Source organism: Camelus dromedarius, chromosome 16 (assembly GCF_036321535.1).
Source record: "Camelus dromedarius isolate mCamDro1 chromosome 16, mCamDro1.pat, whole genome shotgun sequence".
In the NCBI taxonomy this organism is placed as follows: domain Eukaryota; kingdom Metazoa; phylum Chordata; class Mammalia; order Artiodactyla; family Camelidae; genus Camelus; species Camelus dromedarius.
Window position 1 is genome coordinate 49,893,471 of NC_087451.1, and position 27,446 is coordinate 49,920,916.

Consider the following 27,446-nt stretch of genomic DNA (forward strand, 5'->3'; position numbering starts at 1 on the left):
AGGAAAACGGAAACACAAGTTCATGTTGTATAACACAGGAAACTCTATCTGATATCTTGTAGTAACTTATGGTGAAAAAGAGTATGAAAACAAATGTATGTAAGTTCATGTATGACTGAAGCAATGTGGTGTACACTAGAAATTGACACATTGTAAACTGACTATACTTCAATAAAAATATATAAATTTAAAAAGTCAAAAAAATTATTATTTATTTTAGGAAGAATGAATAAATAACTTCTTAGGATCACTGCCCCACTTCAGACCAGTTTCATCTCTCACCCAGATTACTGTCACATTCTCTATGACTTGCCTCTAAGCGTCCACCAATCCACTGTTCACCCTGGAGCCAAAGTGATTCTTCTAAAATTTAAATCTAATTTAGCTCCATATTTACACCTCTGTGACCTTGGGGGTAAAGTACCTCAACTCCCTTAAGCCGCCTTTTCTTCAGCTATATTAACATGGTGATAATAATGGCACGTAAATCACAGGTTAGTAGAGACAAGTGATGTAAAACTTACTACCTCGTCTGGTACTCAGTAAGTGCTCCGTGGATGTCTGCTATTATTTTTTCCTTTTAATAGTAGCATATTAATAGTAATAACTTAACATTACTAGTAACTTCTATATGCCAAGCTGTGTTTTAAGTGCAGCCAGTGGAAGTTTAAGAGCCTTGTCCAAAGTCATGCAAGTAGGCAGTGGCACTGATGGAAAATGAACCCAAGCACTGGGTTCTTAACCACCTATATACTCTTATATGCGTTATTCTCTCATCGCCCTTTTAAAACTCCCCTGTTTCTTCCCAGAGACTTCAGCATGAAATCCAATCTCTCAGACTGCTCTAGAATCTCCAGAAGTCGCCTTTGCCAGCCTCCCTAGGATTCTCCTTGCTACCAGCCCCTTCACTACGAGCTCCAACACTACTACCTCTAGCTTTTTTCAGGTGCTAAGCCTCAGACTTGCACTTTTTGCGCCCTTGGTGAGGAGCCTTCTCCACTTCGCTTGTTCCCACTGACGCTTTAGGAAACTTCCTTGATACCCCAAAGACCGCCGAGTTCCTGTAATCCGTTCCCCTCCTCTGAGGTCCCCCAGCACCTCGTAAATCACCATTTAAAATTAAAAAAAAAAATTTCCATCATCGCGCTGACCATGATGCATCGTCTGTTTATCTGTCACCAATATGTGAGTTACAGGCAGACTGCGACTTCTTTGACTTAATAGTAGGCAAACGTTCAGCACTTACTACAGAAAGGAGTAATCCGGCATGAAAACCTGGGGGTTGTCTCAATTATCCTTTACTTGTGGTTAATTGTTTGTACTTAATTACGCTGACAAACTTTAAAGTTTTGGGATTTTTTTCCCATCAATTCGGGAGTGTCTTGGCGTACCTAGGTCACCCGTCCTTTACGAAAGAAACAAAACCGGAGGGATTAGCACGCCCAGCGAGCGAGAGCCGAGACTACTCGCACCAACAAGATGGCGATCACCGCTCCCCCTCGCCCCGTGGCCGCTAGTCTCCACCCACTCAAGGCGGAGGCCTGCGTCATGTGACCCTGCCCTGCCTGGCACCGCCTCCGAGCCGCAGTGCCTGACGGGAGACAGAGCAGCGAGCGAGAGCGTCGGCCATTTTGTGGCTGTTTCCTGTGGGACGCGGTGGTGGCGGTTGGATCGGAGGAGTGAGCGAATTTCGACTCGTTTTTTCTGCTTGTTTTATCCTCCTTTTTTTTTTTTTTTCGGTAGAGGGCAGTTATGGGACGCAAGAAGAAGAAGCAGCTGAAGCCGTGGTGCTGATATCCTTTGTCGGTGTGAAGTCGAGGCCGAGCGGGGGCGCCGGCTGGTGGTGACTGGGACGGGGAGGCCTGGCTTGGGCCTATGGCGGCGGGTGTCCGGGATCTAGGCCTTGGGGTCTGTGGTTTGGTGGCTGGAGGTGGGTTTGGGAAGGCTTCTCGGAAAACGGAGTCCCTTGGGCGGGAGGTTCTGGCCTTTGAGGATCGTGGGACTCCGTGACTCAGGAGGTTCTTGCTTCGGTGCGAGCGCTGACTCTCCGGGAGGCGGCTTGGACCCTTTTCAGCAAGGACAGTGTCCCCGAGGACTTTTGCCACACTCCGTTGTTTTGGTGACGATTCAACAAAGGGACTTTCCTCGAGCAAAATATGCTAATTGACTTTGGAAGATTAGGGGAGAGCTTCCGGAGTCACCCACTTTTTCCGTTCTTGTAGAATCGGTGGTTTAGTAAAGGCTTACGTTGGTTAACCCTGAGTTAGACCCCCCCCGGCCTTTTTTTTTTTTTTGGCGGTGGAGGGGAGTTAGCTGCCGCGTCTCACCCACTGGCGCCTTGATTTCAAGGAGCGTTCTCTTACGGGGTGGGGTTTCTTGTTATCTTTTTACCTGGCTTTGTTAGACTGAAAAAAATGCCTCCTGTTACTTAGTAAAATAAAACGTGGCGTCCTCTTAATACTTCTTTTTCCCCAGAATCGGTAATATACGTTAAAATTGATTTTATTTACTGCCTTGTACCTAAAAACGGTTTATTACAGAACTGCGTTTATTTCTATAATAGTTGAAAAGTGATTACGGATTTTGTATTTAAAAAAAAATTTGACTATCGAGGTAAGAACTCTCAGAATCATGAATGTAACTCGTCTCTGAGTTTAAATACATTGCTTGGCAGCATACATTCATACGGAATTGCAGCCAACTTTATGGATTGTTAATAGAAAGTTGTGTCTTTTTTTTACTATGGACTTATTTTCAGATTCTAATAATGTAAATGTTAAGTTTTAAATATGAGGTAAATTTTTACTGAATCTAATTCTTGAAATTTTGTTAACATAAACTTTGGTTTTGTTTTATCAGTGAACCCTTCCAGTTCACAGTGTGCATTTATAAATGTTGAAATAATGAACTAAAGAAACGTTAATTTCACAAAAATTTCTGTTAAACGTGGGAGTTTGACAGAACTATATTGCTTACTGTGGTGGTTATTTAGGAGTGGTGAAGCAGTATTATGGGCCTCCAGGACATTGAAGATTCTGAAATTATGTGGCAGGTTAATCCGTAGTGAGTAATAAATACAGAGAGCAAAGTTTATATAAAGTATTCAAAGAGGTTTTAGCTGTTCCCATTTTTAATGTTACCATTATTCTCTTTCATGATTTATTTTTTTAGACAGTGTCATTATTTTGCGATTTTTGTGCCTTAACAGTAGTGATTAGGTATTGTAATAGAGATTTTGATGATGAGAAGATCCTTATACAGCACCAAAAAGCAAAGCATTTTAAATGCCATATATGTCATAAGAAATTGTATACAGGACCTGGCTTAGCTATTCATTGCATGCAGGTAAGGAGTTTTCTTCTGTATTTTATTTTTGCTTTCTTGTTTGGAATCAAGGTGTGTGCCTGGGGTGGGGGGGGGTCTTGAATTTCTCTTTGATAGCTGTAGGGTTTTTTTGTTGCTTATTGCAAAGGATTAGATAAGATAACCAGTCAGCTTTAAAAATAAGAAAACCTGTTTCTTAGCCATTGAAATAAACAGTTGATTTTTAATGTTTACAGAGAATTTATATCAATATCTTTCAATTATGGATAAGGTCTTTCATCCTAGGTTAGGTGGATGACAGTTTGGTTGAGATCACAAAGTATTTCCTCGGTACTTGGAATACGGAACAAGGATCAGTGATTAAATTTTGTGGGCTGTGTGACCAATTCTAATCCCATAAGAATTAATACATAATTAACTGCCATTACTCACTGCCTTTTTCAAGGATTTGTTATCAGTTGCCTGGGGCTAGGCTTATTTCAAGCATTTATTTTATGGACCTCTTTTGGAATGGTAGCATTGTGTTTCGTTGAATAATTTCTAGGTTTCTTGAGTTCTTTACTAGGTAGGGAGAGCTGTGTAATTTATACTTTTAAAGATCAAATAGGTACGTTTATATCTTACTCACCATTGTTCTACTTTTGCGAGTCCCTGAGCTGCCTGAATTTTTGCCTAATTGGACCCTAGAGAGATGTGAGATGGGCAAATCCTTATTCATTGAAAACTACTGTTGGTAGGAGGCAGGGAGGTAAATTTAAAACCAGACATTGCTTCCCCAAGTTTAAAAGGAATTTTATTTAGATCTTTTTCACTCCAATAATTTTACTATAACAACAATTTAATATCCATGCAGAAATATGAGAGGCTACTGCATGCTGGACCCACAGTTTTCCACTGTGGCAGTCACTAGTTACATGTGGGTATTTAAAAGAAAATTTAAAAATTCAGTTCCTCAGTCACATAGCCACATTACCAGTGCTCAGCCACATGTGGCTGGTGGTTGACTGTTGAATAGTAAAGATAACAGAACATGACCATTTACCAAAGGAAGTTTCTGTGAGTGTTTTAGGAACTGATTATACAGCAGTGAATAAAACAGTTACCTTTGTGGAGTTTAGATTTGCATTGTGGAGGAAAATAACCTATAAATGTTTAGTTTGTCTTACATTGATAGTAATAGAGAAAACTAAAACTAGGTAGGGGGCGTAGGGGAGGGCCACAGAATAGTTAGGAAAGGCCTGAATGAGAAGCTGACATGTGAGCAGAGAGCTGAAAGGAAGTGAGGGAGAGATTTCTGGGAAGAGCCAATGAAAGACCTTCACATCAGGAGCGTTCTCCCATATTGAGGGAAAGCAATGTGCTACTTCTATATAGGAGGGCTTGCAGGCTATTGTAGGCCATTTTCTTTACATTTGAATGAAATGGGAGTTTTAATTGAGATATAGCATGCTTTGGTACGTTTTACAGTCATTTTGGCTGCAGGGTTGAGAGTAGACTGTAGAGTGCAGTAAGACCACTTAGGAGACTGGAGTATTCCATATTATGGGTGAAAGTTGATGGTGACAGAAACCAGAGTTTGCTCATGGGTTAGATGTGGAGTATGAGAGAAAGTGAGTGAAGGATCTAAAGGTTTTTGGTTTGAGCAATATGAAAAGTGAGTTACCTCGTCTGTGTCTGTGGATTCAACCAACTGCAGTTGAAATTCTGATTGAAATTCGATTAGTTGAATCCACTGGTGTGGAATCTGGATCGAGAGGGCTAACTATACTATGCCCTTTTATATAAGGGATTTGAGTATCCTTGGGATTTGGTATGGAAGGGTATTCCTGGAACCAATACCCCATTAATAGGGAGGGACGACTATATGGAAATGTGGAAAGCTACGGGAAGAATAGGCTTAGAGATGAGGATATCAAGATCATTTTATGTTAATTTTGAGTGTGAGTATGTCAGTTTGGAGACTGTTGAATATCCAGATGGAGGTGTCATATAAGCAACTGAATCTACAAGTCTGTAGTTCACAGAGAGGTTGAAACTGAAGCTAGAGATTTGGAAGGATACAGTATAAGGATAGTATTTTAAACTAAGATACTAGATATCCTTCTTAGGGAGTAAAATATAGATGAAAAAGAGATGCAGGAACTCCACCTTGGGCCACTCCCAGCATTTAGAGGTCAGAAGATGAAAAGAAACCTATCAAGGAGATTGAAAATGTGGGCAAACCAATTCAATAAGCGCAGCTAACAGGTAAGCGCAGGACTAAGATTGGATCAAAGTGGAGGTCATTGGTCACTTGCCAAGAGTGATTTCCTAGAATGATGAGGCTGATTGGAGTGCTTTCAAGAGAAAATGGGCGGGAAAGTAGAGGCACCCTTTCAAGGAGTTGTACTGTAGAGAAGTGCAGAGAAATAGGGTGGAAGCTAGAAGGAGATTAAACAACGTCTTACTTTATTTATATGTTCTTAATAAAACTTCACAGCAACCTGTGAGATAGGCATGGCTGTTAAGTCATGTTAACATGTTAAGACGTGCTCCAGTTCTGTATTTGATTAGCCTAGGGCATTAGTAATTTAGATGTTTCACATCAGTACTAGCTCCTATCTTTTCAACCAGGACTGTATTTATTTTTACTAGGCAAGATTCTAAGAAATCTAATTCTGGCTGTACCATAGTGTTGGGACGATTTTAAGTAAATTGTTATTTTCCTTCTCTTTCCACTATCTTTTAATTAATTTAATCCTGCTCTTACCACTTAGAAATGTAATGAAAACTAATGTGTATGTGAATGTAATTATTTCTTTAAAGGACATATGAGTTACTTCATCTGAGTTTATCAGGAAAAGTAATACTTAAAACTATCAAGAAAAGTTTTTTTTCCAAAAAACTTAGGAATTGGTGATTAAGTCTCTTGTTGAATAACTGTTCATGGATCTTTTAATCACAGTAAGATAATTTCTAAATTTTTGATTTGCATGTCGCTGTTTAAAATTTTTGAGATACATCTCTAAGAAGAAAACAGTTTTCTTTAGTTACCTATTTTTTCCATGAAAGTGTCTAGGAAGGAAAGAAAAATTGAGTATTACTTTGACAGATACATCAAAGTCATTACACTAAGTAAGTGGTTCTCAAGCTTGAGCAGGCATCAAAATCACCTTGAAGGCTTGTTAGGTAGATTCCTGTTTCTACCCAAGAGCTTCCAATTCAGTAGAGCTCATATATAGCCTGAGAATTTGCATTTCTAATAAGCTTCCAGGGGTTGCTGATATTCTAGGCAAAATATTTGGACATACTTTAACCTAAGTTAATGCTTTTTGCTGAAGAAGCCCAAGACTGACAGGGATTTTACCATATTGACAAAAGTTATCTACATTTGAGGGAACGTTTGATCTAACAAAAAACATACAGTGAAAAAAGTCCTAGAGCTCCAGGTTTTAAGAACTTCTTTTCATGACCTACCAAATAAATTCAGCTAGTGACAGGATTACTATTGTGGTAATGTTAAGCACCTCAGATGATTATGGGTAATGAAATTGTAAATGTCACTTTTATGATTTGTAACCGCAGGCTTGTTTCAAAATCCATTCTTGGAAAATTTACTTTATTCCAGTACTTAATAAAACTTCATAAGCTTTACTTAATTGAGGAACTTCTTGGGACTTAATTTCTGATTTGAGGAGCACTATTAGTTTGTTGCTAATAATTTAAGCAAGTGAGATTATATGGTAAACTTGAAATAATGTTTATTGAGTCCTTCCTATGTATTACTCATTGCCAAATGCTTTTTATGCACACAGTATTTTATTTAATCCTAAAAAGGACCCCAGAATTTAGGTAACATATAGGTGGAGTAAATTGAGGCTTAGAGAGGTCAAATGATTGGCTCAATATAGCTTACTAGCTATAAAGCTGGGGGGGTTGAATCCATGTAGTCTCACTATAGAACCAGTCATTCTTAAGCATTATACTAAGTGGTCTCTGAGTAATTTGAAGTTACTCTTTAAAAGATGCTGTCTTTCATGAAGCGCTTTTGTCTTTCTAATGGAAGTTTTTTGTTTGTGTGGGTGTCTTTTGTTTGTTTTTTAATGTTAGGTGCATAAAGAGACAATAGATGCTGTGCCAAATGCAATACCTGGGAGAACAGACATAGAACTGGAAATATATGGTATGGAAGGTATTCCAGAAAAAGACATGGATGAACGAAGAAGACTTCTTGAGCAAAAAACACAAGGTAGGTACTAAGATGTATGTTTTTTTTTAATATAGCTTCACTAGTAAGAGTATTATTACTACTTTCAAATATAAATTTAATGGTAGATACTAGATGTATTCAGATTTCCAATTTTGAATTTTATTTTTCTTTATATTATAAGTTACATATTTGATTTGTGTATATGATACTATTTGGATCATTCTGTACATTTTATTTTATTTTTACTTATAACTGAATTCCAGATGGATTTAGCAAGTGTTGAGGCCTTTGAAAATGAAGGTAGCTTGTTTTGATTTATGAAACCACTGATTGTAAATTTTTTTTAGTACTGTATTTGATTTGGGATTTACAGCCCTGTTCTATCCAGATAATAGAAACTTATTAATTGCCTGTTAAATTTTTTGTTTTGAAAAGGATTACAGAGAGGTCAGATTGGTTTGTCATAATTTACCTTTTGGGGTGAAATAGAAAGCTGTTTTTTACTTTTTTAAATTTATTTTTAGTTTTTAAATTTTGGGCGTAAAGGGCTTTTTTTTTTAATTATATTTTTATCCTTAATTGCGGTACTGGGGGTTGAACCCAGGACCTTGTGCATACTAGGCATGCACTCTATCACTGAGCGAAAACCTTCCTCCTCAAAAACTGTTTCCTAAAATAAAACTGACTTAGGAAAATTATTTTTACTTGCCATAGAATAGGAGAAGGATGTTGTCCTTGCTTAATATAGAGTGAAAAAACATTTGAAGAGAACAGTGTTAACTGCATTTTTTGGGAAGAAAACTCTCAGGCATTAATTGCACTGAAATAAATTTTTTGAATGCTGGATGTCTTAAACTTGCTTAGTTTTTCTTTCTTTCCACTCTGTTAGAAAAACTAATTAAAACTTTTTTAGCAGAGAGTCAAAAAAAGAAACAGCAAGATGATTCTGATGAATATGATGATGATGACTCTGCAGCTTCAACTTCATTTCAACCACAGCCAGTTCAACCTCAGCAAGGTTATATCCCCCCAATGGCACAACCAGGACTACCACCAGTTCCGGGAGCACCAGGAATGCCTCCAGGTAGCACATCAGGTTTCTTACAGTTTAACAAATTCTTTGGTCTTTATTGATACAGTTCAGAAGTACTAATTTTTTCTTCTTAACCCCCCCTCTTTTTGGCTGAAATTCTTGTTTATAGGCATACCTCCATTAATGCCAGGTGTTCCTCCTCTGATGCCAGGAATGCCACCAGTTATGCCAGGCATGCCACCTGGGTAAGAAAACTCTTAATTGGCTTGTGGGCTTGTGCCTGGTAATCTTTTTCATCTTGGGTGTTACATGAATTAAATGTTACTTTGTACTTTTTGCTTCTAAAAGGTATGGGCTCTATAAATATTAAGCTTATCTAATAAAGGGGTCTACTAATAAATTTAAGGAATATAAATTTGCCTCTGAAAAGAATAGAACTTGGGGTTTTAGAGTGTATGTAGGCAGCCATCTACTTCAATTGCACCTGGTGTAATTAAAGCAGTTGGTTGTAGGTTTTGAGTTTCTGAGATTCAGAACTGTCCATAACACTTTATAGTTGTGACAAGAAGCAAACTCTGTAAATGATTTATTTGTCAAATCATCAAGAACTAAAATGAATATGAGGTGCCCGTGCCCATCACTTTTACTTAAATATTGTTGGATATGAGAGGTATACAGTACACTTTCCCACTGTATTTTGAAAATCACAGTTAGATTTTGATTTTGTCATACATTTTCACAGATTGCATCATCAGAGAAAATACACCCAGTCATTTTGCGGTGAAAACATGTAAGCATCTCATTCATAATGTAATTCAGGAGGTATAATCATAATGTCATTTTCTTGTGTGTTTAATGGTATCTATTCAGTTTACTTCAGAAGTTTTCTAACTTTCCTTACTAAAACTTCTAAAATTTGTAGACTGATAGACACAGATCTTTTGAGGGAACTAAAACATCTGTGAGGAAATAGTAATAGACCCATATAAATAAGGCATTTTCTAAGTGTGCAGCTGTTTTCCTCAAACTGCTGAAAGTAATGGGACTTAGTAAAAAGGATTGGTATTAAGAAAGAATGTATATTCTTTTGCCAAATTACATACTTTATTATTATAGAAGGTAATTGAATTTTTTCTAATAAAATCTATATATAGAAGTTATTCTTCTGGTAAGAGTACTTAAGAATTCACTAACTTGTAATTTTTTAAGTGAATTGGACACTGATAATTGAAGGTGAGATTTTTTTAAGGGAAGGAAGATAAATTGGGTTATGTTTTTAAGTCATGATTTAGTGTTAGATAGCTTTCTGCTTAAAATTAGGCAGTCTGAGTTTACTTTTGATTATCTTTAATTATGATGGTAGTTCTTCTGTGCCCCTCCAAAAAAAAAAAGAAATCTTTATTCCACGGGGTACATTCAATATTTTCCTTTCGAAAAATCTGACAACTCTAAAATAGAGAGTTCTTTTTTTATATTCTGTGGATATTTTCCAAGTGAGACAAAAGGTGATTTTGCTTTCCAATTACACATATTTTAGATAAAATCTCTTTATTTATATTAAGGAGAGTATAATTTTTGTCCTCAATGGCTTTAAATGTATTAAAATGCACTGTTAACAAAGATTGAATTTTTTCCCCCATTTTACTGGTAAACCCAAGAGTTTGCTGGTTTTTAAGGAATTTATTTTGATAGGATTATCCTAGTGTGTTGTGTTCTTTCAGTATTAGAGGTCACATTCAAGTCTTACCTATTGTTTCAGGCTTTAGCCAAAATACTTTCTAATGTTTCATACTGTTAATTAACTTTAGTTGTCTCTTGAAATTTGCTTTCTAATAGAATGATGCCAATGGGTGGAATGATGCCACCTGGACCAGGAATACCACCACTGATGCCTGGTATGCCACCAGGTATGAAATGTTAGATAATTGCCTTTTTAATAAGACAGGCATGTTTTATTCTTAAGTATTTTGGACAGTAGGTTTGTATGCATTGGAACAATGTAATTACAAAATTCCCATAGGTCAGTGACTTCTTTTTAAAAATACTGTGAGAAGTGTTATGATGGACTTCTTTCTTTTTTCTTTTTTTGTTTTGAAAAAGATAGTAAAAGTACTCTTCCAGGCAACTGGAATGAGCCTATGCACAGAGCCTGTGCACTGAGGCTCACATATTTAAGGGTGGTTGTATCTGTTAGGAATATTTTAGATGAGTAATGGAGACTCTTAGCAAGTAATAGAGAAATCCAAAGAACTATATTTAACAATGTAGCCATTTATTATCTCACTGAATGTAGGAGTGGTAGATTCAGTGGCTCTAGTGATAATCAAGAACCTGTGCTTGCTTAATTTTCGCTTTGCTGACTTTAGCTTTTTTCTCCTTCGTACGTGTCACTCAGTGGTTACAAGATGTCTTAAGAAAGGATGTCAGAAGTGTACACTCCTTTTAGGGAGCAAAGTAACTTTCCCAGAAGCTCCTTAGCTTCTTATACATCATTGACCGAAGTAGGTCTCATGAACCCTCTTACGTGCAAAGGTGCCTGGGAAATAAAGTATATTGACTTTATAGCCTGTAATATGGGGAAAGGGATTTGGTTAGCCCAGTAAGTGTGCCACAAAGGCCTTCATGAGGTGCTCTGAGCCCATTGCCTAGTTTTTAATCCTAGCAAGTTTGGTTTGGAATCCATAATGGAGTTGGATGTACTCAAGTGATAGTTGGTGTAAAAGGAACAGGAAAAATAAGGTAGCAGCAAAATTTGAATCATTGTCGGTGTAGCCATTAATTTGTAGACGACAGCTTTACATACATTGTGCTCTGAGATGATTTTAGGCATTTGAAGGAATACAGAAAAATAACCAATGTTCGTTTCATAATGTGAAGTCAGTAAGAGTTTTAACTTACGTTGAGGAAGTTTAAAGCGTACACTAGTGGTGCATTTTAGGAAAATGTAGTGTTTAAAGGAATAACTTAGTTTCTGGATTAATATTTATAGCTGTATGTATCTATTACAGTTTTTACTGTAATTTGCATTAGTTCAGGAAACATCTATCTGGTAGATGATTGAAATAATTATCTTACGTTTCAAAAGTTTGCTGCATCAGTAATACCAACAAGCTTAAGTTTTGCTTTACCTGTGCATGGGGTCTCGAGTGGTGTATTTCACTTCCCCAAATTCTGAAGAGACATGAAGGAATACAAAGTTTGAGGCAAAATTGTTTCGAGGGGCAAATATCTGGAGTTCTTTGGGTTTCATGCAGTTCAGCAGTCAATTGTTGTAGTATAGAATCTTTTTTAATATAGTACATTTTAATGGCAAAGTTCGGGGGAAATATTTTTTTCTGAACTAAATGTGTAAACAACTGGGTCCCTCTCCAATATTTCTTGTCTGCAGGTATGCCACCTCCTGTTCCACGTCCTGGAATTCCTCCAATGACTCAAGCTCAGGCTGTTTCAGCACCAGGTATTCTTAACAGACCACCTGCACCAACAGCAACAGTTCCTGCTCCGCAGCCTCCAGTTACTAAGCCTCTTTTCCCCAGTGCAGGACAGGTAAGGTGAAATTCCTGAAAAGGGGTGCACTTACATTTAAAGGTAAAGTACAGTTGTTTACTGAAATCTTTGAAATCGTCATAGGTCAATTTTTTAAATTTGTAATCTTTTTAATACAACTTATTAAATATTACTAAGAAGTGGCTCTTCTATTCCATGTTTGCACATGTTGATTTCCTCTACTCATAAAAGATTGACTGGAACCAGAGATAGTGTAGTAGGTTATTTTTCATAGTTGTGAACTCTGGTTATTCTTATCTTCAGTTAGAAATGAACGTTTAATTTCTGTGAACTTCAATACATGTTTTTAGAGGTCTTCCTTTACCTAATGGACTCGGAGTGGAAAGAAACCAAAGCCAATGATGAAAATCCTGAGACCTTAGCAAATAATTTTTGGGCTCTTCCTTTAGTCTAGAATAGTGACAAACAATGCTGCACTGTTACTGGAAGGGCATCATTTAATGGCTTTTGACCTAGTCACATTTGTATTTCCTACTGGTCTTTTTTTTCCCTCAGAACTCAGAAGCGAAGATGCTTCTTTTATATATAGTATGTACATGACTGTTGCTTTTGCTTTTTTTTTTCCCAGTTTCATTCAGAATTAAGCAGATGTATTTATTCATTCAGAATTAAGAGGATCAGGATGTATGTTCTTTGTTGTTCACCTTACAGTTACTCCTTAGATGTTTTCTTCCATTTTTTTTCTTTGTAGTTGCTAAATTAAAAGCATTACTTTTAAGTGCCTTTTAAGCACATTAACTTATGTTTTCGAGGTGGTGGGGGATCTGTTTATTGAGAGACAATCTTGGCAAAAATTGTATTCATTGATAGACAATTGGATTGAAGCAGTAAGAATGCATCATCATTCTCAGTTTAAGATAATCAGTTTTGAAGTATCATAGTGCAGAACACATTAGTTTTAGGGGGAAAAAACCTGTGATTAATTAGATTTATTGGTGTAGAATTGAAAAACAACTTTTTGAGGCTCATACTGTCACTCTGTTTATTGTAAAAGCAATAACTGCCTCTATATATAAAACGGATTTGATTGCATTGTATTTTGCCTTTACAAAAATGCAATCTATACTGAAAAAAGTCTACCACATGGCTTATTTTCACCCATTTGTTTGGAGACTTTTCATTGTTTCCTTTCTTTTATGCTACAGATGGGGACACCTGTAACAAGCTCAAGTACAGCTTCATCCAATTCAGAAAGTCTGTCTGCATCTTCTAAAGCTCTGTTTCCTAGCACAGCACAAGTACGCAGGAAGTTGCAGTTTAAAATTGTTGAAATGGCTTTATAACTTAACCCTTTGGACCCTACTTTAAAACAAAATCTTTTCCCAAAAATACACTATTTAATTTTTTTAAGTACAATTAATGGCATATAAATCAATGGTTTTTGAAAATTTGAACCTCATACTAACAGAAAAAAATGTACCCCAAACTCCTATGGTTCTAAAGGGTTAAAAGCATGTAAGCAGTAAATGCATTATAGTGGCCAATGGTTAGCTTGATGCATGATTAAGCTATTCTGTTTTTTGCTGTTTAATCTAATGCATCAGATAATAACGTAAGGAAATTTAGTACTCTGCATTTGGTTCTAAAAGTTGGCCTAATTTACATGTTTCAGATGTTTGGTGTTACGAAAGGTTAACACTTTTATTACCTATAACTTTATACTTAAAAGCTCTACTAAACCCTTTTGTCCATCATAATCATCCAGCCATTGTTAATTGGGAGGGCATTGTATTAGTATATAAGGGATACTTCTGAAGGATGTGTCACCATTGATAATTGTTTATGCTATTCTTAGTAACTGAAATTCATCCAAACATTTGTATTCTGTAACTTAATTTTTTTTTGAGTTGGTTGATTAAACAATTTAGAGTAATAAAAATAGAACATATGCTGTTCCATTATATGATACTATATTTCATCAATTGGGAATAAATACAAAGCTTTGTAAATTGAGTAATTTTTGGCAGGGAGATAGATGGCATCTGAGAAGTTACATAAGCAGTTCTTGTTTCTACTGCTATGTTTTGGATGTGCTTGAAAAGACTTCAGCATCCTTTGATAGTATTTGTTACCTTGAATTTTGTGGATTGTTTATGATGTTAACTTTGTTTTAATTTCAAGTTTGCTCTCTTGTTGAATGTTGGTGTCTTAAGTTAAATTGGTAGTAAATAAATTCAGTTTTGGGTTTTAAAGTTTTGTTGATGAAAGATTGTGTTTTACAGGCTCAGGCAGCTGTCCAAGGACCTGTTGGTACAGATTTCAAGCCCTTAAATAGTACCCCTGCAACAACTACAGAACCCCCAAAGCCTACATTCCCTGCATATACACAGTCTACAGCTTCAACCACTAGTACAACAAATAGCACTGCAGCTAAACCAGCAGCTTCAATAACAAGTAAGCCTGCTACACTTACGACAACCAGTGCAACCAGTAAGTTGATCCATCCAGATGAGGATATATCGCTGGTAAGTTGTTTACATTTTTTTACTAACAGAGTTTGAGTACTGTTGTAGCAGCTTACCCATTTAAAAAGTTTTGATTTGTATAGTGATGGTCTTACGATTTGACTGAATGCTTGCTTAGTGATATTTACTATTCTGATTTTTAAGAACCACCAAACAAAGTGAATATTGCATGTTTTGATCTTAGATACGTTCTCCCCCTTCCCTCCAGACTATTTGTGAAAGAAGACAGTAAGTTGGGTTCTTACTCTCTTAAGAATTATTTTTGTTAGACATAAATTTGGTAAATTAATTGAAGAAACAGTGAAGTGTGAGGTAGAATCTGCAGATCACTAACAGTCCGTATGCTTTCTTCATTAGACACTTTTCTTGCTGAAGCAATTTATAATTCCTGGAATGTTGTTCAGATATCCCGTGCTTCAAGTATAAAAATAGGTGAAATTTTTTTAAGGCGTCAAGATTTTAAGTAGTTGGACTGGTTTGTGGGATAAAAGTAACTGGGGTGTAAGGGTACATTTAAAAATTTAGGCTTACTCATAAATTATAAAGACTTTAGATGCTTGCCTTATGGTTAATGAGCCTCTGCATTCAGGTGTTTCACATTTTGCTTATTTTTATTCCTAGGAAGAGAGAAGGGCACAGTTACCTAAATATCAACGTAATCTTCCTCGACCAGGACAGGCTCCCATTGGTAATCCACCCGTTGGACCAATTGGAGGTATGATGCCACCACAGCCAGGCATCCCACAGCAGCAAGGAATGAGACCCCCAATGCCGCCTCATGGTATTCCTCTTTTTATGTTTATTATTATATTTAGTGGATTTTCTCAGTATACACGTAGTATTTATCTGCAAAATACATTGCAGTTAAAAGTACCACGCACAGACCAACTCAATCTATTTTTATGTTTTAAATGTGTTTTTTAGGTCAGTATGGTGGTCATCATCAAGGCATGCCAGGTTACCTTCCTGGTGCAATGCCTCCGTATGGGCAGGGACCGCCAATGGTGCCCCCTTACCAAGGTGGGCCTCCTCGACCTCCGATGGGAATGAGACCTCCCGTAATGTCGCAAGGTGGCCGTTACTGATCTTACTTCATCCAGTCTAATAGGTTTGGAGATTAAACCTTTTCTCAACTTGTGCTGTTTATATAGCCAAGCTTCCGTCAATAAGGCTTCATTGTGACTTTAACACATATTATCTTCCCACATACCAGGAACTATTGGACATTTATTTTACATGGGAAAAATTATTTGGAATAATAAAGCAGGAACTTTTCCTGAAGTTGCAATTTATACTGTATGGCTTCTTTTTCATGTTTCATCTAGGTTTTTAGAAGTGAAGTATAGTAAATTTGGTTCGTTATATTGTGAAGGCGCTGGAATTACATGAACATACCACCTTAATAAAGGCAAGTTCTGTAAGCTTACATTGCTATTTGTAAAGTTATGCCTTCACAGCATTTCATATGCTGTTGGACTTTATGTCCCCAACCTTGCTTGGTGAGGGCTGTAACTGTCTCCAAGTACCTGTACATTGGAAGTCTGAATGTGTAACAATATTTAATGTATTTAGAGTTCCTCATGTTGCAGGGTTTAAGAAATCTGACCCACCAAGGTCATGTGACTTTTCTGTACTGTTAAACTTCATTGTAATAAAATGAGAGAAAAATTTATGCCTTTTTATTCATAACCCAGCTGTGGACCACTGCCTGAAAGGTTTGTACAGATGCATGCCACAGTAGATGTCCACATAATAAAATTCAGTTACCAATGCAGTTTTGATATATCACTGGATTCTGTCTTTGAATTGTAGGTTCCTTAGCTGCATGTTTTAAACTGGATAGTATGTGTAGAATTGTATGTTAGTCTTACACTTGACGGAAAAACTTAGATATACATATGAGTCACTACATGGGTATGAAATCTTTATAATGTGTCACCTTTCTACCCCCTTGGTGTCAATACGTGTTAGATACCATAGATGTTTAAGATGTAAACCCTGATAATCCCTCCCTGCTGATGATGTTTAGAGCCTAGTGCCAGACCCACTCATTTCCTGTTGATTGTTTGTGAGACTGCAGTACTTTGTGGACCTCAGAAGCTTGTCAGGTGCAAAATTCTAGAAGCTTAGGTGCATGCAGTAATAATAGCCTTTTGTGCTGTTAATGATTGGCATATATTCTAAGTGTATTGACAAGAATCTAAATGTGCCTCTCTTAGGATGGTTAACTGATGGATTTGAAATTTATTTGGTTTCTGGAAGATTACATTATTTCTTTGATTAAATGGCTACCTTTTGTTCCTGTTAAGCCTAGATGGCTTTCCTGTTAACCTTTTCATCCTTGGAAATTCGAATGTTAAACTGTGTTCCTGTGAAGAACTTTTCTGTAGAGATGACTACTATTATTCAGTATCTTGTGTTGCAGGTCTCATATAATAGCTCTTGTTGACCTCTTTTTTTTGCATCCATTTTTTTATCTTTACTTTTGCAGAGTAGTTTTATTATTAAGTATCAAATGGCCTGTACAAAGTATAATAATACAATGAATTCAAGTTCCTTGGTGTAAAGTTAAAACTTCTAAGAAAATAATGTTTTTTTGTAACCTTTTTGGGAAGGTGTAGATAGGAGACATAGAATCTGAAGTTTTGTTAAAAGAAAAGCTTTAACTTTAAAAGAAAATACTGAAAAATATTTTAATCATCGTAAAAATGTCTGTGTATAAGCGACAAGTAAAAGTCATTCATTTAAACAAAACATTGTAAATATTTTAAGCTGATTGCTATTTTTAAATGTATTTTGCTCCAGTGGTTTTATAGCTCCTGGGCTGTGGTACCATTGAGGTTGAGAAATTTTCATAGTTTGAAAAGGCAACATTCATGTATCACTAAGAATGCATTTCTTCCTTCTGCCAAGCCCCTACCCCTTTTCCCAACAAACACCTGCCTACCTAAATAGTTTTAAAATTAATACCTTAGATTTGACAGCACATTTATCATACTGTCAAAGATTTGTGTTGAAAATCTTTAAGGTAAAAATGGCATTATTAAATTTAGAATGATTAAATAGGAATTGTTCTGCCAAACCAAATGTCTCAAGCATTTCATGTACAAACTACAAATGGATTACAGCAGTTGGGGAGAGGGAACAGGAAGAGGAAAAAATGTGTTAGTAATGTTTCAGATGTTATCCAAAGCTTGATTTGTATTTAATGCAAAGAGAACCAGTATACCAAGGCTTGTTGTTTTCTGAGGTCTGAAAAGAGAAAACATTGCTACTTTTAAGTAAATGATAGAATTCTGGTTAAAAGTTAACTCAGAATGTTATGCTTGGCACTTTAAAAACTTAAGCACACCATCTCTTACAGTTTAGTATATGGCTCAGGTGGTGCCCATTTGGTATATTTAATGTGTAATTTTTGCATGCATCAGAACATAATTAAGCTTCTAGAAAATACTTTATACCTAACTGCTTCTGTGGTCCATAGTGTGGTTAAATCACAAGTGGAACAAATTATGTTGAAATAATTAACTCTTACTTTGACTTAACACTTTCTTAAGTGATAAATGGGGTTGAGTTGAAGTAAACTTCATTGCCCCTCACAGAAGACCGCTTTTGGGACTTGGTATAGGCAGGCAGGCATTGTGATGTCACAATTTAGAAAGTTATAAGATTAATTGGGCTGCCAGCTTTGGCTCTACCTCATATCCACTGTTACCACTTAAAAAAAAGTTTTTGTCTGGCACTAGTTTCTACTGTGTAGCTTTTATTCCTGTTACCACAATAACAAGACCAGCAGGTGAGGATCTGCTTTTGAGTGACTGCTGGAATATCATTTGGTTTTATTAATACTTAGTATTTTAGTAATCTCTCACACATTTACCATTAAGAATCAGGTAAATATTCTTTAAGTACTTCTGTTCCACTGATCAAGTTACATATTGAACTTAAACTCAGTTGAGTTAAATTTAGTTATTTGGAGGGCAGAGATTCCCAATAAAACTATGGGCTCAGAATCGAATTACAGTGACAATAGTTTTTTTTTTTTAAGAGCTGCTCTTTTTTCCTTTGCTTGCTTGATCATTGGGATTAAAAAAAAAATGCATGTCTTTTAAATTAATTGGGTAATGTTTTTCTAAAATTAAAATTTTCTTCTTCCTATAGCCCTGCCATAGGACAGGCTGAGGCTGAGTCTCAGTGTTGCCCTGTTCAGTCTGAGGCAAGTGGGATTTATTTTATTCCTTATAGGGGCTTTCACAGCTTTATGGCTGTTGGATATTTATGTCCCCAAACTTGCAGCAAGTTTGGTGAAGGCCCCTAAATTTAATTAAACTTAGGATTTTTATGATCTTTTGGCAGAGAAGGCTCTATATTAATATTCACGTTTGACTGTGGTGTTAATAAAAAGTATTTGATAAATGTAATTTTATGTAATTATCTTGTGTTACATAATACTTAACAGCCTCAGTAAGCTGGTATTGTTGAACTTAAGTAAATTGACAAAATTTGATAATCTTGATTTGGAGGCATGAAATGGTTTTCAAATTATCCCTTTTACTTTTAGGAAAAATCTTACTGGTTATTTTCTCCTTAAATTTAACCTCAAGGATAAGTTTAACATTGGAAATGCCACTGGATACTGAAATCTGCATTTTTAATCCCAAAGTTACGCATTGAACATTACGGTTTTGAAATGTCATCTGGAAATGCTTGTGATTTTTAATATTTTCAAACTTCACCACATTAGAGCAAATGTTAATGTAGAGCCCTGTGAAGAGTGGGAAGATGGTGTGTGTCTGGTATATATGCATATACACTACACATTGGATATAATAAAAAAGAGTTTGGGTATTACAGACCTACCAGAATGGATGGATTACTAATTTTCAGGCAGCCAAACTGAAATTGTATCACATGGTAAAGTTAGTATATTGAACAATGGTTTTGGGATGAGTATTCTAAGTTTTATTTTATCCTTACTGAGCAATATTTGATGTAGTATGCACACATGAAAAGAATTTATGTTTGTTCCCAACTAAAAATTGCTTATTTTGTTTTTTATGTATATATGTTGTTGGAGGCAGGTAAAGAGGGAACTGGAAGAGAGGCCAAAACAAACTTGGATTACTTTTTGTTCCTTCCTGTGTTAAAGCCATCATTCTATTCAGATAGCATTTTCCTCTGAACAGTAATGGTTAACATATAGTAAAATGTTTAGCAAATCCAGGCTTGTGTTTCTATGCAGTTTTAATTCTTGGAAGCATAAAGAAAAAATATGCATTAAATGAATTCCAAATTTTCACCTGTGTAATTAGAACATGTTTTCTCTGTTACTGAATCATGGAAAAAAGATCTTAATGTTTTTAAGAATTATATCACAAAAAAAATACCATTGGAATAGTTTATAACTTGCACCTTTTAAGTCTCTTAGTTGGAGGTGTTTTCTTTTGCATCCACTATCCCCTCATATTCTGAAATATTCAAAAGTGAAGTTGATTGTCCTAATTCTAAAGTGATTGTTGAAATAATTATAATTGAAATACACAATTACACACTTGATTACTGGGTTGGGAGGGATTTTCAAAGGGTGACAATTTGTTGAAGGTGATATAGATATCTTAAAGATGTAGCTTTGATCACTGTAGGTAGTTCTGTGACTCAGACTAATAATTTTGAGAATTCCTTAATTTTCAGGTGTCTGTTAGGTCCACTGGTATAACTTAGTAAACTGCTGAAGGGAAATGTTGAAGCCACTTCTTTACTGAGATAAAATTTTGAGTAAAAACTGACACTTGTTTTGGTAGGGGATTTTGAAAAAAAAAGTAAACATGTACCCTAAAATTTTGTGTGAATCAGATATGTCTTTTTTAAAAGGTGGTATTTATCTACCTAATATTGCATAACCTTTGTATGTTATTCCAAAATGAAACTGATTCTTACTGTAACTTGGAAGTCTTCTAAAAGAAGGAGTTCATTATAAATAAGACTTGACTATTAAGACAGATTTTTGTAAGTAATCATTCTTCCAATTATATTTCTGCTTGTTCTCATTTGAATATTAGTGTAGGTACTCCTATTAGCCTTCTTAGTATTTTGTTTTGTGTAATCTGAATCACTATAATAAATAACCTTTTTTTATAGCATAGGAATCATTTAACTTTTCTGTGTGGTATTTCTTGGCAAAATAAAGTTACTTTAATGATGTATAGTATGCACATAGTGGATATCCACAATTTTGTAATTAATGTTGAATTTTCAGAACTATACTTTTTAGTATCTTGGTTCTTTAGACATCCCCTATCATGAATCTAATTCAAACTAGTCCACAGCAAATGGGGAAAGCAGGACCTCAGCTTGAGCTCCCTAATTCTCTAAATATCTTCAGCAATTCCGAATTCTTTCATGTTCTTGGCATTTTTGTTGAAAAGTAAGTTTGAAAGAAGCTTTTTTTTTTTTTTTTTTAAACTAGACTTCTTCATTAAGGACTCAGAGAATTGCTTTTTATAAGCATTGTTTTTTCTGCTCTGGGCTTCATACATTTTTGCATAATTGGCTATGAAAGGAGGAGCCTTTCAGTTTCTTCCCAGCTCTGGAAAAATAATAGCTTGATACCAGTTTGAAATTTCTGAGTGACCTCTCTTTTAATCTGTTCAGTTAATCTCATGCATTCTATAATCAGGATGTAGAAATCATACTAAAGCAGAAATGGAAGACCCAAAGGAGATCTTCACTGAAGCTAATTCGAATTATTTCTATTTGAAGCAAATTGAACAATATTACAAATGATGACGGGTTTATGGTTAAGTTCTTTAGGAGGCATATGATCACCTGCTATATTAGGAGAATATGTTTGTGAATATGTTGTAATTTTGTCAGATTAACTATAGAGAAGATGCATGTGAGTAAACTTTATTAAAAATGATTGCTTGGACCCCAGCCATTAATTCCAAATGCTGTAATGATGTGAGGTTGTAATACGACACAGCTTCAGTAATGTGCTGTGTTTCTCCCAGGGGTTTGTGTAATGCTTTGTTTATAAACCAGGGGTTGAGGGGGGAGTCCTTTTTTCTAATTCTCTAGGCCCTTTAGCTTTCTTGTGTCTCGTTTTTGTTTTGTTTTTGAACCATTAATACAGTTAAAGGTCATATGCCTTCACATTTGGTTAAATACAGGGAACTGGCAGTGAAATTTATTGATGCCCAATGTGGATAAAATGAATGTTGTTTTCCCAGCTTACTGTATACAGACTAGTAGTGATTATTTAGGAGAAAAGACATTCATTGGCCATTGTATTGTTAGACCTTAGATGTAATGAAAGGTAGCAACATTCTGCCCTTGGTTTGCCTGTGTTAAGGCTTCACCAAATCATTTGTTATAATGTAGTTTATTCTTAGCATTTTATTCATAAGTAGTTCCACAGTCATTCAGAGATGAAACTAAACAAAATTTGCCACATCATTTTCTAGTCTCTACTAATAGAACAAGGCTGCTTAACTATCCAAGTAGACCAAGGAAATAAAGTTTCTGTAAGTTTGAGTTAGAAAAATACGGGATATACACTTACTGAGCAAAGCCTCCCTTTTAGCTGTTAGCTTGTTAGTGTACTTCTGGAGGAGCAATAGAATTTACTTTTCAGCCCATGTTTTTTAAAATTGAAAATCTTGAAATGAAGTCAGGTATTTTGGAAATTGAATTTAAAGTATAAAAAACTGCGTATCTCTGTGGGATATGGCTACATACACTTAAATTAGAAATTTTTGTGCAGAGATTTTTTTTTCCTAGTTATATGTACCCCCCTTTTAGAGTAACCCAAATTTTTGTAATGCACATGTTGGAATACATAGTTTATTAAAATTGAGATGTGTCCAAGAGATACACAGTGTCTTTAACTCATTCTCTAAGGTCACTCTAAATTTAATAGCCAATGTAAGGTAATTTTTATAAGATTTAGGGAAAATTTTTTAAAATGTATTAATATCAGGCTCTGAGGAAATTAATGCACATTGACTTTTTAAACTATGAATTGAACTCCTCAGTTTAATACAATTTGTGTTTTTGTTAACTAGCAGCAGAATTTCAGCATTTGCTACTTACTGGTAGAGAAGAAAAATCCCACAGCCCTGCCAGTACAGGTTAGTTTAATCTGTAAGTACCTGATATTCCTATTTTTTTCAAACATATACATATAACCCACACAAGGAAGAAAGCTGTGCAGTTACTTAAATGTGAGTACAACTAATAGTAGAACCATTGGACACTTTCAAACACTCAATACTTGGGCCGAAGTAGGTATAGGTTTGCTCACCTCAGTTGTAATAAAGGTGTAATACTACCCCTTTATTAAGTGGTTATGGTTGAACCTAAATAGATACATTGACTATAGAAGGAAAAGGCAGTGAAAGTTTCAATTGGCTATATATATGCTTATATTGGTATGATATGGAGTGCAGGGTTTGGGTCCAGGGTCTTCTACTTAAGCCACTCCTGTGGTGGTACTCATATTTACCTTTAAATTTTTTACAGTTTAAATCAACCTAAGACAAAAGTCAAGTTTCCTCCCCTCTAGCAGTCATGAATGGTGTGCAATCATAAGCTATAAAATGTGTTTATATTGCTTTTTTGTTCTTAAATGTATTTTATTTACTCTTGCTGTAAATAAATACTAACTTTGTTCATCTTTTTTGTAAACTATATAAACTATTCTGTTGGTGCACCACCACTGTGGGTTCATTTTACTTTGAACTAAGAAAAACCTTACTTTTTAGTACTCAAATGAAAGCTTGACTACCCATCAAGAAATCTAGACAGATTCTTCGTGTATTTCTTTTGAGGGGCAGTGAGACCGTAACAGGTTATGAAAGTTATGTTAAGACTTTTTATTGTTGTTTTTGTTGGTTCTACCGAAGTTATTATCTTGAACCATCCTTGAGAAATTTATTTTAACCTTTAAATACTGTGCACTTAATGTTGATAAATTTTAAATACTGAGGAGAAGAAAGTGTATAATTTAGCGTATAGAAGCCTGAACCATCCTTCTAATCTGTAGCATTAACCAGGACGTGTGGCTTCATCCTTTTCACCTTAAGTGTAACAGTGTCTCATTTGAGATCTGTCTGTAAAACTAGCTGATCATCTACTCCTGTTAAACTGAGAGTGGTGATTGGCCACTGGAAACATCATCTTAATGTTATTTTATATGGAAGTCATGCGTTCAGTTTTTAAAACTCAATTATCATCAGCTGATAATAAAATATATTTTATAAGATACCCATTTGTCTTTATATATAAAATTGCCTAAGGGCTCAAGTTTCATTGCCTTTCACAGTTTAATCTGTATAAGAAATGTCGTAGATGCAGTGGAAATGGTTTTCCTTAAAACCATCTCTTAAAAGCTGCTTTACTGGTGAGTACTGTTTTATACTTTTATGTATCTTTATTTTTCTTTTTAAATTTAACAAGTTGGACACTTTGATCGAAGTGTCTGAATTTCTATACTCTTCAGCTATTACCTGAATCAAGAATATTAAGGTGATTATTTTACTTCCTGACATTTCCCTCATCTGAGCTCACTTTTTTCTTGACCTTCATTTAGTAGATTATAACAACAATAACTTTAACATATAGATTGTTCCCTTTTGTTGAGATAGGAAAAATATTTTTACTCAAAACTATCTAGCATTTACAAAAATTTTTTTAACATACGATTTTTTTGTTTACAGCCAAAAGTTGTTTTTGTTTTTTTCCCTCAATGCTTTTGGTTTCCATGTTGCATAGGTATAAAATTTTAAAGACCAGAATTTCTGTTTGTCCTTGTTGAAGCTGCTGTTGAACAGTTAAGCTGAGAGTACGGTTGAAAGAAGGTTTGTTTGCCTAAGATGGTCATGCAGACTAACTGCTTACAAGAGTCTCTCTCTTGGGTGAGGTTTGAAAATTTCAAGTGTATTTTTAAGTCACTCTAACCTTGCATGAAGAACTTAGATTGGAAATACTGATTTCTGGGACTGTGTGTATCAGTGAAAGCCTCTGAGTATATTTCTAATTACTTTATCCCCTGTTTAATCCCTTCCTTCATTGTAACCGTGGATTTTTTTCCTTCTACCTTTTAGCCACATCCTAGCTAATGTCAATATATGCTAAGGATGTTTTCTCATTGTATTTCCTGCCTTTGTAAGCCAGTGATGAAGAGTCAATTCATACTTTTTAGTATGAACAATAATAGTCTTTTAAAATTGAAAATTGGTATGAGTATGTGATAATGGTGATATATTCTTCTAGATAAGCACTAAACAAAGTACAGATCGTCAATTTATGTCTTTAAGATTTAAAGTGAAGTAAGTTTCTAAGGAACTCTGTCCTTTCCTAGCAAGGATAAGCAGACATTGAAAATTTGGTAAGTATGTAACTTTAAATGCATGTAATAGTGATGTGAGTTAAGTAGCCAAATTTCCATAGTTTAAGATAATATTTAGACATGAACAAGAATTCTTGAATCCCCTTTGTGACTGTGTGTAGCATTTTTACAAATTTGTGTGCACACTGATTAAATTGAAATGTATCTTACTCCTTTGTCTGGGTCATTTTTTGTTTTGTATGGTGCTTTATTAACTTTATATTTCAAGCTTTTTTCAGGGTAGAAATAAGTGATGGGTAAAGAAAATATCTTCAGGAATTATTATTTACATGTCCCCGTCTTAAAATCCAGTGATGCTTTTAAGTTTACTTAAGCCTTTTGTTTTTCAGCTCCAGTTAAAACTGACAGTAGGCAGCTGATCAAAAATGGGAAAGAAATCTTTGTGCTCTTTCTGGAATATTGTAGGAGTCATCGTATAATAGCAAAATGTTATTAAGCCAATACTGGATTTTCATGGAAGCAGTGCTTTTTAAATTAAGAGGAAAAGGAATCTCCCTGTGACACTTACTGTTAAGAAGAAGATAATAAATAGAAGTTAAAGTGAAAACATTTAATTACTACAGTATCTTTCCAAACTGGTATATAGCATTATTTTGTGAAGTGGTGCAAGATTGCAAAGGGTTGTAGGAAAGGGGAGAAGCCCCCTGCCCCCATTCAGTCTCTAGGCTTCACTCCAGCATTGTCCTGGCAAGGAGGGAAATGAAGAGCAAGTCATGCATGGGATATGATGTTAAGGAGGACCTGAACAAAACAAACGAAAGAGAATAAATGCTAGTCCAAGTCTGTGATTAAATGGTTTAGCTAAACAAACAAGTGGTGACTAGTAGCATGATTTTTAATGTAAGTAAATGAACTCACTGATCTTAAAGGTAGTAACTAAATACTAGCTTTAAAGTTTTACCATCTTTAACGTTCTACTAATTAACACTTGGATTTTGTTGATGGGGTATTTTAAAATGAAGTTTTCTTAACAAATAGTACATTCTGTCACTCTGACATACCACCTAGAAGCGAGTGCATAAGAACTGAAATGAATGACCACGTTTATAGTGTTCAACTATGTTAGATTTTATCCTACTGGTAGGGTTTGAGTGAAAGATGTTTCTAGATGTTCCTTAGTGTATGGAGCCATGCATTAATCAGAGCTCACAAAAGGTATTGAGGTATTTTTTTCTCTCTCTCAAGGTGGTGTGGGGGTGTTTGCTAGGTTTTAAGAAAGTCAAAACTACCATCTGATAAATGGTACTTTCTTTCCATGTCCGAAGCAGTTTACAGTTTGTGTTTTCATCTAAAGGTTGAAGGATTTTTGCTTCCTTGTTATTAAAAGCAAGCCTCTTTGCTCCAGGATAATGATTGACCGTTAACAAACATTTGAGTGCCTGTTAATTTACAACAATGAATAAAATTTTTCATTTCTTATATATGATATTTGTCTGAGCCCATTTTGTTAAGTTGTATCCAGAACAAATTACATTGAGTGAATTATAATGATTATAATGATACACTTTAACTGTCCTTCACAGTTTTTGGTGTGCCTTGGGAAGTAGAAGGCAAAGTTACTTTTATTAAATATAGAATGCGTTTTGGGAGAAAGTAAAGGGTAAATGAGTTTTGGACTGTGGGTATGAGGTAATTGTGAGAAATGTATTAAAGTTGAACAAGTAGATGGAGCCAGAAGCAGCATAGTAATTTAGATGAAGCATAAAACTAGACCTTGCAATCAAATCCTTGTCTGCTGTTTAGTAGTTCTATGATCTGGAACGGGTTAACTTCTCTAAAATGGTGGTAATAAGTTTCCTAGGCTTTTGAGAGAAAGTTACTGTATGTAACAACCTACCCTTGTCTGTCAGACCAGTGGAAATGGTGGGACTAAGGTTGGGGTAAGCAGTTACTGAAAACCTAAAGATTTTATTTCACTTAGTAAATGCGTATGAGTGCCTACCATATGCTTGGACACTCTTGGTATATACGGGGAGACAGGAAATACATCTGAAAAGAGACCTTGGAGCTGAGGATTTAAGAAGCCAGCCCTTGAGAAAAGTCTTGTTGATTAACAGTATTACAGGTAGAAGGGAGAGTAGGTGCAGAAACTGAGATGAGAAAGCATAGCATCTTGGAACAAAAAATATAAAAGTATGAGTAATGGATTGGGAGGGTGTGTGAGAGATGTGAATAGTGATTGGAAAGGTAGACCAAATCACAGGTCATGATTTGAATTTTATTCTAATGGAAGTCGATGAAGGGTTTTGATCTGGTGAGTAATATATAATTTTTAAAATCTTACTCTAAGTTGTGTGAGGGTGGGGAGTTGGTGGGCAGCATGGGGACTAGTAGAAGGCAAGAAAAACCTGGCTCTGTAAATAGATCTCAAGAATAATCGATGTGCATTACTGTGACTGCATGACCATTGGAGAAGTTAGATGATGCCAAACCTAAGAACAGAAGAAGTACAAGAGATTT

At 35.5% G+C, this 27,446-nt stretch overlaps 1 protein-coding gene across 12 annotated transcripts; it reads left to right on the plus strand.

Annotated features, from left to right (window-relative positions):
• The first annotated feature begins 1,614 nt into the window (after positions 1 to 1,614).
• ZNF207 (zinc finger protein 207) lies at positions 1,615 to 26,407 on the plus strand. 12 transcript variants are annotated; one of them, XM_064495920.1, is made up of 13 exons: positions 1,615 to 1,792; positions 3,218 to 3,345; positions 7,414 to 7,552; positions 8,430 to 8,597; positions 8,716 to 8,791; positions 9,289 to 9,336; positions 10,383 to 10,453; positions 11,935 to 12,092; positions 13,259 to 13,351; positions 14,336 to 14,578; positions 15,200 to 15,359; positions 15,503 to 15,986; positions 18,740 to 26,407. In XM_064495920.1, the coding sequence occupies exons 1-12, from the start codon at positions 1,753 to 1,755 to the stop codon at positions 15,661 to 15,663; spliced, it is 1,485 nt and encodes a 494-aa protein (XP_064351990.1). In that variant the 5' UTR covers positions 1,615 to 1,752; the 3' UTR covers positions 15,664 to 15,986; positions 18,740 to 26,407. The 12 variants fall into 12 exon arrangements, with proteins under 12 accessions (XP_064351990.1, XP_064351980.1, XP_064351981.1 ...); XM_064495910.1 differs by lacking the exon at positions 13,259 to 13,351 and having other exon boundaries at positions 1,616 to 1,792; positions 8,427 to 8,597; positions 18,740 to 18,794; positions 22,642 to 26,407; XM_064495911.1 differs by lacking the exon at positions 13,259 to 13,351 and having other exon boundaries at positions 1,616 to 1,792; positions 8,427 to 8,597; positions 18,740 to 18,794; positions 22,645 to 26,407.
• Positions 26,408 to 27,446: the final 1,039 nt, after the last annotated feature.

Coding starts and splice junctions, on each gene's coding strand:
- ZNF207 (XM_064495920.1), top strand. CDS start 1,753: ATGGGACGCAAGAAGAAGAAGCAGCTGAAGCCGTGGTGCT. Junction 3,346..7,413: donor TAGCTATTCATTGCATGCAG/GTAAGGAGTTTT, acceptor TTTTAATGTTAG/GTGCATAAAGAGACAATAGA. Junction 15,360..15,502: donor ACCCCCAATGCCGCCTCATG/GTATTCCTCTTT, acceptor TGTGTTTTTTAG/GTCAGTATGGTGGTCATCAT.